The sequence below is a fragment of the Echinococcus granulosus genome (assembly GCF_000524195.1).
Source record: "Echinococcus granulosus chromosome Unknown EG_S00010, whole genome shotgun sequence".
NCBI classification, from domain to species: Eukaryota; Metazoa; Platyhelminthes; class Cestoda; order Cyclophyllidea; family Taeniidae; genus Echinococcus; species Echinococcus granulosus.
The window spans coordinates 1,691,086-1,705,571 of NW_020170390.1; the positions used below are offsets into that span (position 1 = coordinate 1,691,086).

Below are 14,486 nucleotides of genomic sequence, written 5' to 3' on the forward strand. Positions count from 1 at the left end.
GTCGTGAATGCACAGTGGAGATAAGTTGCACCAGTATGCGATGAGGTCCATTACTAATGTGCAGAAGGAGTGGGAGTTTGTAAACAAGGCCGGAGGACGGTGTCATCTAGCAAAGGTACAAACTGCCAAGAATAAAGATTTCATGCGGTTTAACATGATATTAAGCAAAAAATAAATGACTGGAGTTATTTTTTTTTATACTTCTTAGTATGCAACGTATAGTGACTTAAAGCACGTACGTTGCTGAAAAGCTTGAACGGTTTCATGAAGGGCACCCGAATTTTAAACCCAACTCATTTATACCCCAGGTTAAAGAGATTATTTTACTTCCGGTCTAAAGTGGTGGAAGCCAACATAATTAAACCAAACATTATCCCTTCGAAACGTCCGTCAGATGCCGTCTGGCAATTAAACTTAACTGTATTAAAATACTTGTCACAGTTTGGCCGCTTTCATAGATCACGCATACACTTGGCGCCGTCATTGCGTCAGATCAGTAATACCACCTGCACCTCAACAATTGGCTTTAAGGAATGAGAGTAATTCTGCTTTTCCAAATTATCTACATGCTTGAAAGGATAATACCTCACTCATCCAACCCTTAAGGACTCGTAAATAGATCCAATCACCATAATTCCACCCTGTATTGGTCGCCTTAAAAGATTGCAGATACATCACCACCCAAACGCACAAAGTAAGGTTCACGAGATTTTATGCGCTGATAAGTGCAAAACGACATAAATTGCAAATCAGAAACATCTACCTTAAAATTGCATTTTATGGGAACGTCCTTGAACCTAGCCTTACAGGCAGCAAATCCTGCAACACATCTTTTAGGCCCCCGATACTACCACTGTGCACGATCAATTTTGAGCGATGGTTTTTTGTTATACAGATTACCGTACATTAGGATATATTTGGATGGACCAATAAGACATGCCGCGTTTATCTCCACTTAGTATCACTAAAAATAACCATAATGAAGGTTGGTGGTCAAGGCTTCAAGCACACCTAGTTGGAATGAACGATATAGGAAACTTGCAGTGCTTTGTTTTCTTAGCTGTGTATTTGATCGCGAAGGCACTGAAGTCCCCGCAGAATGTACCCCAATAAGTTTGGCCTTCATCTCTTCAAACTCGGCCTTCATTCTCCTGGAGCGAGTGGACTGATTAGATGGGGGGTACTCTTTATTAGCAATATTATGAAGGGGGTACAGTGATCAGGGTGGCACTTATTTAGGGTGAGCCTCTTTCTCAGGTATCAGAGATTACGTTCCTACCCTCACCAGATTCGTATTGACTGATTTGCTCGACGAAATGGGCTCCGGGCCATGCCACGAGCCTCACTCCCTCTGTGCATTATTCATGCATCTTCTTTCACGCTTGTTTGCCTTATTACATCTTCAGGGTAGACCCGGAGAATCGCGCTGGTGGCGGTGGCGGACGAACACGATCCTAGAGGACAACTACGATGACATCTACTGCTGAATACAGAACCTTAATGCCACAGATGAAAGGCTTCTGCTCTGGATGGGTGAATCTGTGAAGATGCCTAAAGGAAGTGCTGTAAATCGCGTCTACCTTTAGCAATTACTTCAATCCCACGTCCTGCAAGAATGGTAGCAATGACACTAGATTTAAGCCATTTAGAAAAGTCTATTATGGAGCTGTCTACGGCGCTTATATGGGGATATTAATTGAGTGACCATGTCTGTACCGCCTGAATAGAGCCGAGGTAGGTCATGAGGCAGCATTGAAAATGTAAGGAAGGGACAATGAATAATATACGCCAAATGTTATCCTTATTTTGTTCTGAATGGCCTTGCATTGGCGCCATCAGCATTACGACTGACAATTGACATCCGAGTTATTTTCGTGGAAGAGAATAGTGCAGTGTTGAGCAGGATGAAGTCATTGCACTTCTCCTTACCCAACACATTTTACGGGTGGGACAAAACTTAGCATGCAGCGGAATTGTCGAGGCGTATCAGTGATGTTGGGATTATATGCTTCAAATTCGAATTTAATCATTGTGGCAGCTGGCTTTTTCAGTACTAAATACGTTAAAATGATCGAAGGGAAACGTTGAGCGAAGGGGGCGCTAATCTTGGTGCCCATAAGAAGATGAAGGATTTGCAATGTTTCTATAGTAGAGGGATTTCTTATCAACCTTAATCCCCTTAAAATTTTCGAAGACCTGCAAACTTCGATCATGCCTCTCAAATAGTAGAAGTCTTCCTACACCTGTACTTATTCAAAATTTATATGAATTAGACGCGGTAGTGAGCGGTACGGAGCCTATTACACAGGCGGCAGCGTAGAAATTTTTGTAAAGGAAGACATCTTTTATTTAAGAGAGCCGGTGAAAGTTCGAAAAAATAACTAGTTAAAGTGACATCAGCGCTCTTTCTCTCTCAAAAAGTTGACGTCGTCGAGTCAAAATTTTCGTGCGAAATTGCAACATCTCGATAGATAAAGGGATGTTTAACCAAAAAAGTATTAAAATTTTGCATATTTTAAACCACACTCTGGCAAAGCAGTTGTAAATAAGGAAACTTAGGCTTCAGCTGCCAAAAGGTACCATTTTGCAGAAAAAAAAGGACAAGTAGAAAAACAAAGCAAGAAGAAAATGCATTTTTTAGCATATTTAAAATGAGGCAGCGTTAGCTGAATCACAAAGGAATAAGCCTGGTTCAGAACTCATAATCAAACCGATAAGGTGTTCACTGTTGAGAGGTTTACGGACACCGCTAGCCGCATTGGCAACATGAAGTGATTCATTCATGTAGGAGAAAGAGGAATTAGCAGTGGGATAAAGGATATGTAAAGTACGATCGTGCTTAGGCCGACAGATGAATGCAAACGACCACGGTCACATAGTAAGTCCATTATTGCTGCATTGGAGCCACACTTCAGCCATAAATGACGGCCACGCAAATCCTCTGTGGAGGGAGGTGATGCAGCCACCAAATGGAAAAGGTAGTAATTGTGGTCATTAGTTTTCACGCCTTTAGCATTGCAAAGTTGTTATCGAGTTTGTGATTTCAGATCGTATTCATACTATGTGGAAGTGTCCCAGTCGTTGGATGAGAGCTCCTGGCAGAAGGTGGTTGACTACAGCAACTACGCATGCCGCTCCTGGCAGACACTCTACTTTCCCGAACGCATTATTCGCTACATTCGCATTGTGGGCACTCGCAGCTCGGTGGGCAAGTACTTCCATCTCATAACATTTCAGTGCCTCTACACGCGCCAAAAATTCACGGTTCAGAACGACCTCCTGGTAGGTGTAATAGAGTGATAGAGGGTCATGTTCCTTTTCCCTTGCCCTGGCAACCCCTCCTCTAGTTGCACTACACTTGTCTCTTGTAGGTACCGCAAACCAATGTGGCAACAATTCACCGTGGAGCCACGGTACTGGAGGGAGTGAGCAGACTCAGAAATTCTCTGATTGATGGCGACGTCTCTGTTTACAATCTCAATTATGGATTTACTTGTCACCAACTTGGTAACGGCTCCATTGACGTCCAACTGTCACAACCTTTCCTGGTCTCCTCCATGCGGTGGGTCAATTCCCACTTCGTTATTTTTAGCAATGTGCTATTTAAACTAACGCGAGCTAGGCTCCCACTCCAATCCCATAATCCATTGCGGGAGAGAGAATGTCCTCCCGCGTCACGGTGAGGAATATTGACGACAAGCCTTGCAACTGATTTCAGATTTCTGCTCTGGGATCTCGATAGTCGAGCATACAGTTACATTGTCGAGGTATCTCAAGATCGTCTGTCCTGGACTGTGGTCTTCGACGCCACCCAGCTTCTCTGCCGCTCTTGGCAGACCATTAAATTCCCTCTGCAACTGGTCACCTTCATACGCATCACGGGGACCGGCAACACAGCAAACGACGTTTTTCATCTTGTTCACTTGGAGTGTCCAGCTGCTGCAGTGGATGTCCCCAGTGATGACTTGATGGGAGAGGCAGATCACGGGGGTGTACAACAGCGAAGCTCCTCGCAGTCGACTCGGGCACAGTTAATATCACCACCCACAGATCCTGCTGCTGGCGTCAGTGACGCCAGCGGTGGTAGCAGTGGGGCAGTGGAGAGTTCTGGACCTTCTGTCTACGTAGATACGGTCAGCATTCTCCGCCACCAGCGTCCACGACTACTCGAGGTGGAGGAACCCTCAACACCCTCCTCTTCCCTAGTAGCCGATTTGTCAACCTTCTCTCTCCACTCCGAAGCCACCTTGGACGCCGCTGGCACAGAGACCACAGGCAATCAGTCGCTGGATGCCGTGCCACCACCGCTAGCAGTGGCGCATCACCAGCGTAGGCGTCGCAGAAGGCATCATCATAACAGTCGCCAACAGAGGCCCTCCGTTGAGAACGAAGATTCCACCGTTCCCAATGCTGCTACTTCTACCATCACCGGCGCCAATGTATCTGCCGCGAACTTTTCGCTACATTACTTCTCTGGCAATTCACGCACCACCTCACTGTCTTCTGTCACTCGCAATGACATCGACGGGCAGCCAATAACCTACTCAAACATTGAGGGGGGGAGAAACCAAACTGGTCTGCCCCTCCTCAGAAAATCCAGTGACAGCAGTCTCGACTCCTCAGACAGCGTTCCCTCAAAACATTCATGACCCCTTTCATTAAACCCGCATTTTATCTAGTTTGTCCCATTGTATTTCGCTAAATAACACCATTTGTCATGTGACCCACACTTGCGAGGCGGCGTGCAGACCGCAGTGCCTTGGGGCAGCGTTCAGCGGAACTAGTGTTAGACTCGCCCTCACCACGGATATTTCGCAGTACCACTACCGTTGTCCTAAACGCGAAAATCCAGTACTACACAGAAAGCGTGATTCCCACAATAGTGCTTTCAACTTCCACTCTCGCGCACACTGCGCCGCTGACACAGACGTGGTAGGGGGACCTGGCAGCGCCATTGAAAAACCCGAGGCGACCTCGGCCAGGCACTCTATGGACAGCAACAATCACCAACGGACAGAGCGCTGGATGCACACACACGACAAATTGTCACGTTATCTTAAGCCGTTCGCCAGACATGGACACAGTCACCCACTTCACCACAGCAAACCGAGAAATCATCGACAGGGTGCAACCTCGAGCTCAACCGACGCATAGACGCAATTCCGACCAGTCGGGCACTGGTAGGTGTCAGCGACACTCCCAACCCTCGCAACAACAACTGACCACTACCTCACATACCAGTGGCCGAAGTATGTAACCGCCCAAATAAAACCACGTTCATACACAGGCAACAAATTCAAAAGCTGGACCACAAGAAGCAAGAACACCGCCAGAAGTGGCGCCGATAAAACAAGTGTATTTCACAAATTACGCATGTCAGATTCCCCAATATGTCAACCAGAGTCAAAGACGTCCCACAAGTCCAATACCTCACCTGAAAAAACAATAACTGTTTTAGCACCCTCTAGGATCAGTTGAAAGTTGTCCGCATCCCAATAGGACCCGAAAGATGCCATCACATCCTGCGCGTCGACTTACCTGTGCCAACATCTAGTTGTCAAGACAGGATTCGTCGCTAGTGCAAACCCGAGGCCCACCACCATGTGATCAAACTAAAATAAAGCCGCGTCACATTTAGTCAAATTGTCAGTGTTAAAAAGCTCATACAAAAGCATCACGAAGCAGAGTTGGATCTATTTCATCATTGACTCACTCACACTTCATTCCCGGTCAGCTACCACTGAACAAATACCTACAAGTGCAAAAAATCGTTACCGTCCGTCAGTCAATCAGCGAAGATATCACATCGCTTTTCATTCGGGGAAAGAATTTGTCATCCCGTAATACTCACCGTTTACATCTCATCCACCTCCGGGCCACCGGTCACCGCGAGAACCTACAAGGAGACAGCGTCGTCACCGAAGCGATCAGAAACGGGTTTATCGTCACAACAAAGCACGAAGACCATCGTGATTAATCATCATTGAGATGTGCTACTTACCCTCCCGTAGCAAATAATCTAGAACAGAAAAAAGAACACTGACTGCACATCATATCAGTTGGTGATGCATATATCATGCCATCAAAGAGTTTGGTGGAGAATTTCATCAGCAACGACCCACCGCCTGCCGAGCACGCAGCAACCGTCGCGAACACCCACGTGCACTGCTGCCTGCGACATGCTCGATCCCAGGAGACATTTAAACAACTCCATTGAGGTCACATCTCATTCTGTGGCCTTTATTAGTCCTATTTTGGAGTGCATAAAGAACCATATGGCAAGGTTGAGGTTAAAGGATGTCTAGGAAACTTTGAAGCAAGCAGGTGCCGTAGAATAGTATGCGAAGAAGGCAATGTGCCTAATTTTTCGCTGATTTCCCAATCTTATTCTAATATTGGGATTGCGTGCAAGATGTGAATGTGCGACAGTCAATAAAACCCCGAGTATGCTACCGCTGCATGAACCACTCTTTTGCTTGCTTTCAAAAGCCCCAAAATTTTCAGCGAGATGGCGAACGAATAGATCGCCCGGACGAAGCAAGTTCTCGTGAAGTGTTTCCGTTAAGATGTTGATTTAGTGTGTCTAATTGAGTCGAATTAAATGCTGGCAGGGGGGCGTGAAAAGTCGGCCGCTTGGTCGGGGTAGAAACTTAAACGTCTGTGAAGAGGAAGCGCTCATATTTTCCTTCAATTAACCCGACACTATCTCAAAAGTCTGTCATAAAAAATAGATATTCTGAAGATGAAATACTGGCAAAATTTCCCTGTCCATACTTACATCAATAACTCTCTGCACCATGAAGCGATCCTTTAATTTCAGAGGTGTATTTTTGCAACGAGTTTGGATGCAATGTAGAAGAGTGGTAGTCGCAAAATTATAATGAGACCGGCTAACAAGAATGACAGCACCATTTAATTGGCATCTAGCCATTGTACACTGCCGCATCGGACGCGTTACAATGTTGTGCCAATGTCGCGTACCGATCAGGCCATTTTTATACTTTTTATGGGGTTTTGAAAATAATTTGAAACGAATCAAAGTAAGCATGCAGCCAGCCCCATCAAAGATTAGCAAAATGTATCTTGCAATAAAGTTTTGCTGTTTTAAGATGGGCTCATGGCTGTACTGGAAATGTTTGCACATACGCTGCTCAAACAGCATTGGTGTTTGGCAGTTTGTCGTTCTCGAATTTGAACCTATCCTAGAGGACGGTCTGTTTGTTTTGATCGAGGCATGTGTAGTAGACTTAACGATTCAGTTGGACAAATCGCTCCGTTGATAAGGCAAATAATGACACGCTACTCAAGTGTGAGAAAATGTCTAGCTTTGACAGGGTTTGAACAGGCACGATTCCAGGCCTCAGCTGCACAATCATTCAAGTCTGGATTGGAATGGTTAAGAAAGATGGCCAATACTAACCAGGAAGGTGCTGGATTAAAGCTACATCACATATGTCCTGCCTTTACCATCTGATGTAACCTTCTTTGGGTGACCACCTTGGTTAACAACTGTAACTGATCGTGTACAATATCTACAAATGAAAAATTGACTTGCAAGTTGTCAAAAGTGCATATTTAATTAAATGCCTTGATTCTGTCTATTTGCTCGTTTAGCCAGTCCTCTTTTCATAGCTTTCTTTTGTCCTTGATGGAACAAGTAAATACGCCGCGCTCAGTTTCAGACGCGTTTTGGTCCCGACAGCTGTTTGGAATTTTGAGTCGCGATGAGCTCAAGTACATTTCTGAAGTGGATGATTGTTGTGGGAGGTTTCCTTTCATACTTTTTGGCTGATGGATGTACGTATTCGGCGGGCATTTTGTTCACCGAATTTAAGGACATATTTCACGCAGGCGCAACAGCCACCTCACTATTGCCGGCACTGGTCTACGCCATCCCGCAGTTTATGTCACCCTTCATATGCCCATTCACAGCTATTGTGGGGTATTCAACAGCAGCTGCGTGGGGAGCACTCTTCCTATGTATTAGCTTCATTGGTAAGCTTGGACGCTTGTGGCATACTGGCTTTAGTTACCTCTTTGGCGCAGGAAATCATTCTCACGTACTTTGCGTATGGCGCTTTGCTGTCGCTTGGTTTGCAACTGACCTATACAGCCGCATTTATGGCCGTCGTTTCTACATTCAAGGATAGCAAATGGTAAGTCCACCGGAGAATCATCCATGTGCCTACTGGCACTGAACGTTTCAATCTTTGTTAACTTACCTTTTCACTTCAGCTGGATCCTAACATTGAAAAATACTTGGGTATGGAGTAGGCTTGCTTAGCATGGGAGAAGCGAGGCATGCAACTATTTTACTTTAATGGCGAACGCACAGCAAATGGCGAGGCTTTTTCGCTGTTAAGAAACACCTATAGAACGCGACCAATTTTCCTCTTAACTTGCAGTTACCTACATTGTTTCACTCTTATATTAATACTGATGTAGAGGGCTCGTTTGATGGTGTGGTAAGTTTTCATCCAAGGCAACGCACTTTTTACCGATTTGTAGGCTCGGATTGGCGTGTGGTGTGATGGTGTGTGGTGGAGGAATTGGAGCCTTTGCTACGAATCATCTACTGAGCTGGATCCTCTCATTCTGGACATGGCGCGAGGCTCTCATTCTGCAGGGCGGTATTTTTCTCCATGCCTGGATCTCCGCCTCCCTCTTCTACTGGTTAGACGAAAGAGCCACAATTCAGAGCGAGTGGGAGAAATACGAGTCACATCTCGGTATGTGTGAGTGGCCATGCTACCGCAACATGTGTGGTCGTGATGTCGCCGCGGCTTCTTGACTAATTGCAGGGTCTGTATTACGTTTGGTTGGTGTTAATCAGGAATTTACTCGGGGTAGGGGGGTAGGCATACATGAGGGATCAAATGTAAGAAAGGCAGGTGAGTATGTATACGAATGGGCAGTTTGTGACTTGTTGATGACAATCTAGCGATTGCTTACCGTTTAGATAGTATCTGGACCTAAATATTGGTGTTGGAGGTCCAGGGGAAGAGCAAAAATCACCAACTATGAACAGTGAAATATTGAGCGTGGATCGGATTTGTACACCAATTCTGCACAGTTCGCTCTGAAAGTTGGTTTACTAGATAATAGGATAGTTTCATAGATTCGTCCTTATAAGCCTCATTATTAGCGCAGAAAGATGCTGAATGTTGAGTGCACTCTGCTGTGCTGCAGTACGTACCAAAACTCTGTCCTTGCCTAGCTTTTGACGTTCAACTGGTGAAATCGTTTACATATTTGTCATCACATGAATCGACCTTTACTTGAAATGACACCATACACCTCGCAAGTGGATCACGTGCTCGAATGTAGTTTGTGCGATGGACTGACAACGCTATGCTTGTATTCCTTTCTTGAGACGGTTTAAATGTTTCATTGCCTATGGATAGAACGTGTTATTAATTTCTGGTTATGTTGCACTGCGGAACCTATTTTTTGTCCTGCTTTAGAAATGCGAGAGGTGGATGGTGCGACCGTGTGAGTTCCAATGTTTCATAAATCGATTTTCCTTGATAATTATGATGTTTTCTCGTCTTTTAATGCTGGAATCGAATGCTTTTATTTTGTGCTTTGTGTATTGATGTGTAGGTCAATTGTAATGCCCCAAATATCTACACTGTGCCAAGCAAAGTCAACATGCAAGTAACACCATTTCTTAGACACACCTACAGTCGTTAAAGTGACACCCGAATCAGAAGTCATCTCACTAACTTTATGCTGTTTCACCTCAAGGTGTGCTTTGTAGTGTCAAATGTGCCAATGGTCTTGGCGATGATGTTTTCGCTAGACCCTTGCAACCAATGCTCACTCCTCTAACTGAACATTTAATCGTTGTTAGTAATAGCTAGTCCCTAAATTTTGGACTTTATTCTATGATTATATTTTCTCCTATAGACGAAAATCCTTGGGAGACACATCAGAACTCAGTCCCATAACTATCCAACCAGGTCGGTTCATCTGAGTGTTGGTAAACTATTTCAATGGCAATGGGGCGTGCCAAATTCGGATTGATAGAGTAGATGTGAAAGCAGGCATGAATCTCTACTTACCTAGAATTGTGGAAGTCTTCTAGGCCTAAAAGTTTTTCGATCAGGCCTGAGGCATTGGGCCAATAGCGGCTGGAGTGGGGGAGTGATTACAGGGTAGCAGAAGAGAAATACTCAATCCTTCTGTTTGCCACCATGAGAGGGTGTATGGGTGTGTTGCAAAGTGCTTTCAGGTGTGCATGCACTTTTGAGGGACTATTCTACTTTCTATGGCGACTTATTGTGGCTTCCTACCTTAGAAGTAATGATGATCTCCAAATAGTTCGAGCCTCCGGTTATCCGCTAATAACCAAGGACAGAAATAAGTGTATCAGTAAAGCAATGAAGTGCTGTATATGTGGGAGAAGGTAATACAGTTCTTTTTTAACCTGTGGGATTTGCTTCAGTACAGTTGCTCCGGTGTACCGAAGGGTGGTGGTGGATCGACTGAAGAGTCTGTGGTATTTGTGCCCCATCTTCATGATCCTGACACCGACGCGGCACCGACCGCGGGCGCAGAGGCGTGACTACATGAAGACGCGACCTACGGAGGCCCCGGGCGCGCAAGCGAGGGAATTTTGCCGTCAACTGCACAACAGTCTTTCTTGCCTTTTCTCCCCTGCCGTGTGGACTAACGCGCCCTTCCTCATCTACGTGCTGACCAACGGGCTAGCTGCAGCGGGTGTTGTCATTCCTTGGACCTTCGTCTACGATTATGTCCGTACTCAGTGGCTCACTGGCCTCGAGTCTACTTCTTGCCTCAGCACCTTGGCACAAACCCAACTTGCATGGTACCCTTCCCTTATCGGCCTGGGTTCTTGTGCTGGTAAAACCTTTCTCGGCTCGACTTTTTCTCTTATCGATGAATTTTCTAATCGGGTTTAAAAATGTCTCTGAAAGGTATGTTTTGAGGTCTTAATTGTATTAACAACCAGCACTGAAATCTGCCTCTGCAATTTTCACCTAGGGCCTGAATTTTTGATCGCATAAATTTTCGTCTATACGGTAAAGTCATATTTGATTTTGATTTCAGCGCGACTTTGTGACTGATTTTGTCTGTCAGTCAATGAGGCAATTCAAGTTCAACGAGGTACTGTACCGATGGGCGCACTGCTGCATTTTTTTCGGATACCACCTCTACCTGTGCAGTTGGCTTAGAAGATCGTGGAAGACAACATTCCCTCTGGTCTGTCGCACATAGCAGAATAGCATTTGGGTAAGTAAAAGGTGCAGAACGGAATGGTTGCAGGCCGACTTCAGAAGTCGTCGCCACCAATGCTTTGGCAAGAGGAGGTCCTGACAACGTCTTTGGCTCTGGAACAACACTTTTTTTCGAGTTTCTGGAGAGTTAGAGTCTTGCTCACTCTCTTTTGATGAGCTCACATTAAGCAGCGGTGTACGTTAAGTGTAATGACAAACACTCGAAGGCCAGAACCATTTACCGCAAATTTACCAAAAACACACGCAGCCGCCTCACACGCACATCACCTAGCCGCCAAGCGCATGCGTATTTCATTCTCCTTTCTTTTGCCCACTCACTACATCGATTAATAAAGACATCTGCTCCGATATCCTTCTGTCTGTCGACTACCTGGTTGGAAGTTCGATAGAATATGATTGCATATGGAGAAAACTAGGCTATATTACCACCTTTTGATTAGTCCGCGTACATAAAATCCCCAACATACACAATTTTACAGTCAGCGTTCTAGAATACTATGAAGCATAAAGTCGAGCAAAGCATGTTTCCTGATGGGCTTGATAGTGAACGTAGGGAAGCAGTGTAGGCAGATATGTTGAGCAATGCTGGACGTTCTATGCTGTGCTTTCATCGAAATCCAAAAAATTCTTTTCTCTGGAGCAAAAAATGAGTGAAAAAACAATGAGAATGAGAAATCCTGTCAAAGGGAGACATGCGGCCATTAGATTGGCACTATAGTATGTTCCCGACGCATCTAGTAAATGGCCTGTAAGGAAAAAGGTTGGATAAGAGGTTAGAGCGATCGGGAAAAAGCCACATCGCAGCGCATCTTTAAAGTAGGGAAAAACACACTAATGAGAGCCGTTGGCTACTACGAGCTAAAAAAGGAACGGGAATAGTAATGACAAATGAACGGAATATTGGCGAACCAAAAGGTCCGGTAAAGGAAAAGAAAAGTGGGAGGACTGCCTTACCGCCAATGAGTGTGCCGGCGAGGTTAAAAGCACCCATGATACAGAGGCTAATGCCCAGACCAGCAGGAAAGTTGGTATCATCCAGGAGATACTCTAGCATTGGCCCCAACAAGGTCATAAAGGCGCCATCGGTAATACCGAGGAAGAAACAGATAGCTGCGAATACACGTCCCGCGGTGGTAGAGAAGATCAACGCATCTACATTTGCCCCACCGCTGCTAATGGATGTCAGGTAGGAGGGCACCGGGACGTACGTTAAAATTAATGTCATTGCACCGTTAAGTAGCAAAACGGCACCAAACACGTAAGTCAAGTTGCTGACGCTTCTGCATCTATTCGGGTTTGCATGTTTTGAAGGATTGTGTAACTTTGAGATCAACAGTCCGAACAATAATTGGCCTAAAGGCAGACCGCAAATTCAGTCATTCACTAACCACCCAAAACGTGACAGCCAATTTAGAATCAACTTAAATCAGGGACAATGTAGGATAAGTAAATATGATGAAAGCAGAGAGGAGAGGGAGAGGTCCCTAGGGCCTGAATTTTTGATCGCATAAATTTTCGTCTATACGGTAAAGTCATATTTGATTTTGATTTCAGCGCGACTTTGTGACTGATTTTGTCTGTCAGTCAATGAGGCAATTCAAGTTCAACGAGGTACTGTACCGATGGGCGCACTGCTGCATTTTTTTCGGATACCACCTCTACCTGTGCAGTTGGCTTAGAAGATCGTGGAAGACAACATTCCCTCTGGTCTGTCGCACATAGCAGAATAGCATTTGGGTAAGTAAAAGGTGCAGAACGGAATGGTTGCAGGCCGACTTCAGAAGTCGTCGCCACCAATGCTTTGGCAAGAGGAGGTCCTGACAACGTCTTTGGCTCTGGAACAACACTTTTTTTCGAGTTTCTGGAGAGTTAGAGTCTTGCTCACTCTCTTTTGATGAGCTCACATTAAGCAGCGGTGTACGTTAAGTGTAATGACAAACACTCGAAGGCCAGAACCATTTACCGCAAATTTACCAAAAACACACGCAGCCGCCTCACACGCACATCACCTAGCCGCCAAGCGCATGCGTATTTCATTCTCCTTTCTTTTGCCCACTCACTACATCGATTAATAAAGACATCTGCTCCGATATCCTTCTGTCTGTCGACTACCTGGTTGGAAGTTCGATAGAATATGATTGCATATGGAGAAAACTAGGCTATATTACCACCTTTTGATTAGTCCGCGTACATAAAATCCCCAACATACACAATTTTACAGTCAGCGTTCTAGAATACTATGAAGCATAAAGTCGAGCAAAGCATGTTTCCTGATGGGCTTGATAGTGAACGTAGGGAAGCAGTGTAGGCAGATATGTTGAGCAATGCTGGACGTTCTATGCTGTGCTTTCATCGAAATCCAAAAAATTCTTTTCTCTGGAGCAAAAAATGAGTGAAAAAACAATGAGAATGAGAAATCCTGTCAAAGGGAGACATGCGGCCATTAGATTGGCACTATAGTATGTTCCCGACGCATCTAGTAAATGGCCTGTAAGGAAAAAGGTTGGATAAGAGGTTAGAGCGATCGGGAAAAAGCCACATCGCAGCGCATCTTTAAAGTAGGGAAAAACACACTAATGAGAGCCGTTGGCTACTACGAGCTAAAAAAGGAACGGGAATAGTAATGACAAATGAACGGAATATTGGCGAACCAAAAGGTCCGGTAAAGGAAAAGAAAAGTGGGAGGACTGCCTTACCGCCAATGAGTGTGCCGGCGAGGTTAAAAGCACCCATGATACAGAGGCTAATGCCCAGACCAGCAGGAAAGTTGGTATCATCCAGGAGATACTCTAGCATTGGCCCCAACAAGGTCATAAAGGCGCCATCGGTAATACCGAGGAAGAAACAGATAGCTGCGAATACACGTCCCGCGGTGGTAGAGAAGATCAACGCATCTACATTTGCCCCACCGCTGCTAATGGATGTCAGGTAGGAGGGCACCGGGACGTACGTTAAAATTAATGTCATTGCACCGTTAAGTAGCAAAACGGCACCAAACACGTAAGTCAAGTTGCTGACGCTTCTGCATCTATTCGGGTTTGCATGTTTTGAAGGATTGTGTAACTTTGAGATCAACAGTCCGAACAATAATTGGCCTAAAGGCAGACCGCAAATTCAGTCATTCACTAACCACCCAAAACGTGACAGCCAATTTAGAATCAACTTAAATCAGGGACAATGTAGGATAAGTAAATATGATGAAAGCAGAGAGGAGAGGGAGAGGTC

At 45.1% G+C, this 14,486-nt stretch overlaps 4 protein-coding genes across 4 annotated transcripts; 3 read left to right on the forward strand and 1 right to left on the reverse strand. All coding sequences in view use genetic code 11, as the record gives it.

The window, feature by feature from the left end:
* Positions 1 to 2,921: 2,921 nt before the first annotated feature.
* EGR_02381 (BTB/POZ domain-containing protein 9) lies at positions 2,922 to 4,649 on the forward strand (the record flags this gene model as incomplete). The annotated part of the gene is made up of 4 exons (XM_024491630.1): positions 2,922 to 2,953; positions 3,048 to 3,282; positions 3,372 to 3,562; positions 3,719 to 4,649. 4 exons carry the CDS (start codon positions 2,922 to 2,924, stop codon positions 4,647 to 4,649), a joined length of 1,389 nt encoding a protein of 462 aa, XP_024354136.1.
* A 425-nt stretch (positions 4,650 to 5,074) lies between these two features.
* EGR_02382 (hypothetical protein) lies at positions 5,075 to 5,579 on the forward strand (the record flags this gene model as incomplete). Its single annotated transcript, XM_024491631.1, has 2 exons — positions 5,075 to 5,249; positions 5,500 to 5,579. 2 exons carry the CDS (start codon positions 5,075 to 5,077, stop codon positions 5,577 to 5,579), a joined length of 255 nt encoding a protein of 84 aa, XP_024354137.1.
* A 2,145-nt stretch (positions 5,580 to 7,724) lies between these two features.
* On the forward strand, positions 7,725 to 11,198 carry EGR_02383 (Monocarboxylate transporter; the record flags this gene model as incomplete). Its single annotated transcript, XM_024491632.1, has 6 exons — positions 7,725 to 7,995; positions 8,030 to 8,156; positions 8,509 to 8,729; positions 9,465 to 9,492; positions 10,448 to 10,866; positions 11,104 to 11,198. 6 exons carry the CDS (start codon positions 7,725 to 7,727, stop codon positions 11,196 to 11,198), a joined length of 1,161 nt encoding a protein of 386 aa, XP_024354138.1.
* Positions 11,199 to 13,597: 2,399 nt separating this feature from the next.
* On the reverse strand, positions 13,598 to 14,228 carry EGR_02384 (hypothetical protein; the record flags this gene model as incomplete). Its single annotated transcript, XM_024491633.1, has 2 exons — positions 13,598 to 13,749; positions 13,958 to 14,228. 2 exons carry the CDS (start codon positions 14,226 to 14,228, stop codon positions 13,598 to 13,600), a joined length of 423 nt encoding a protein of 140 aa, XP_024354139.1.
* Positions 14,229 to 14,486: the final 258 nt, after the last annotated feature.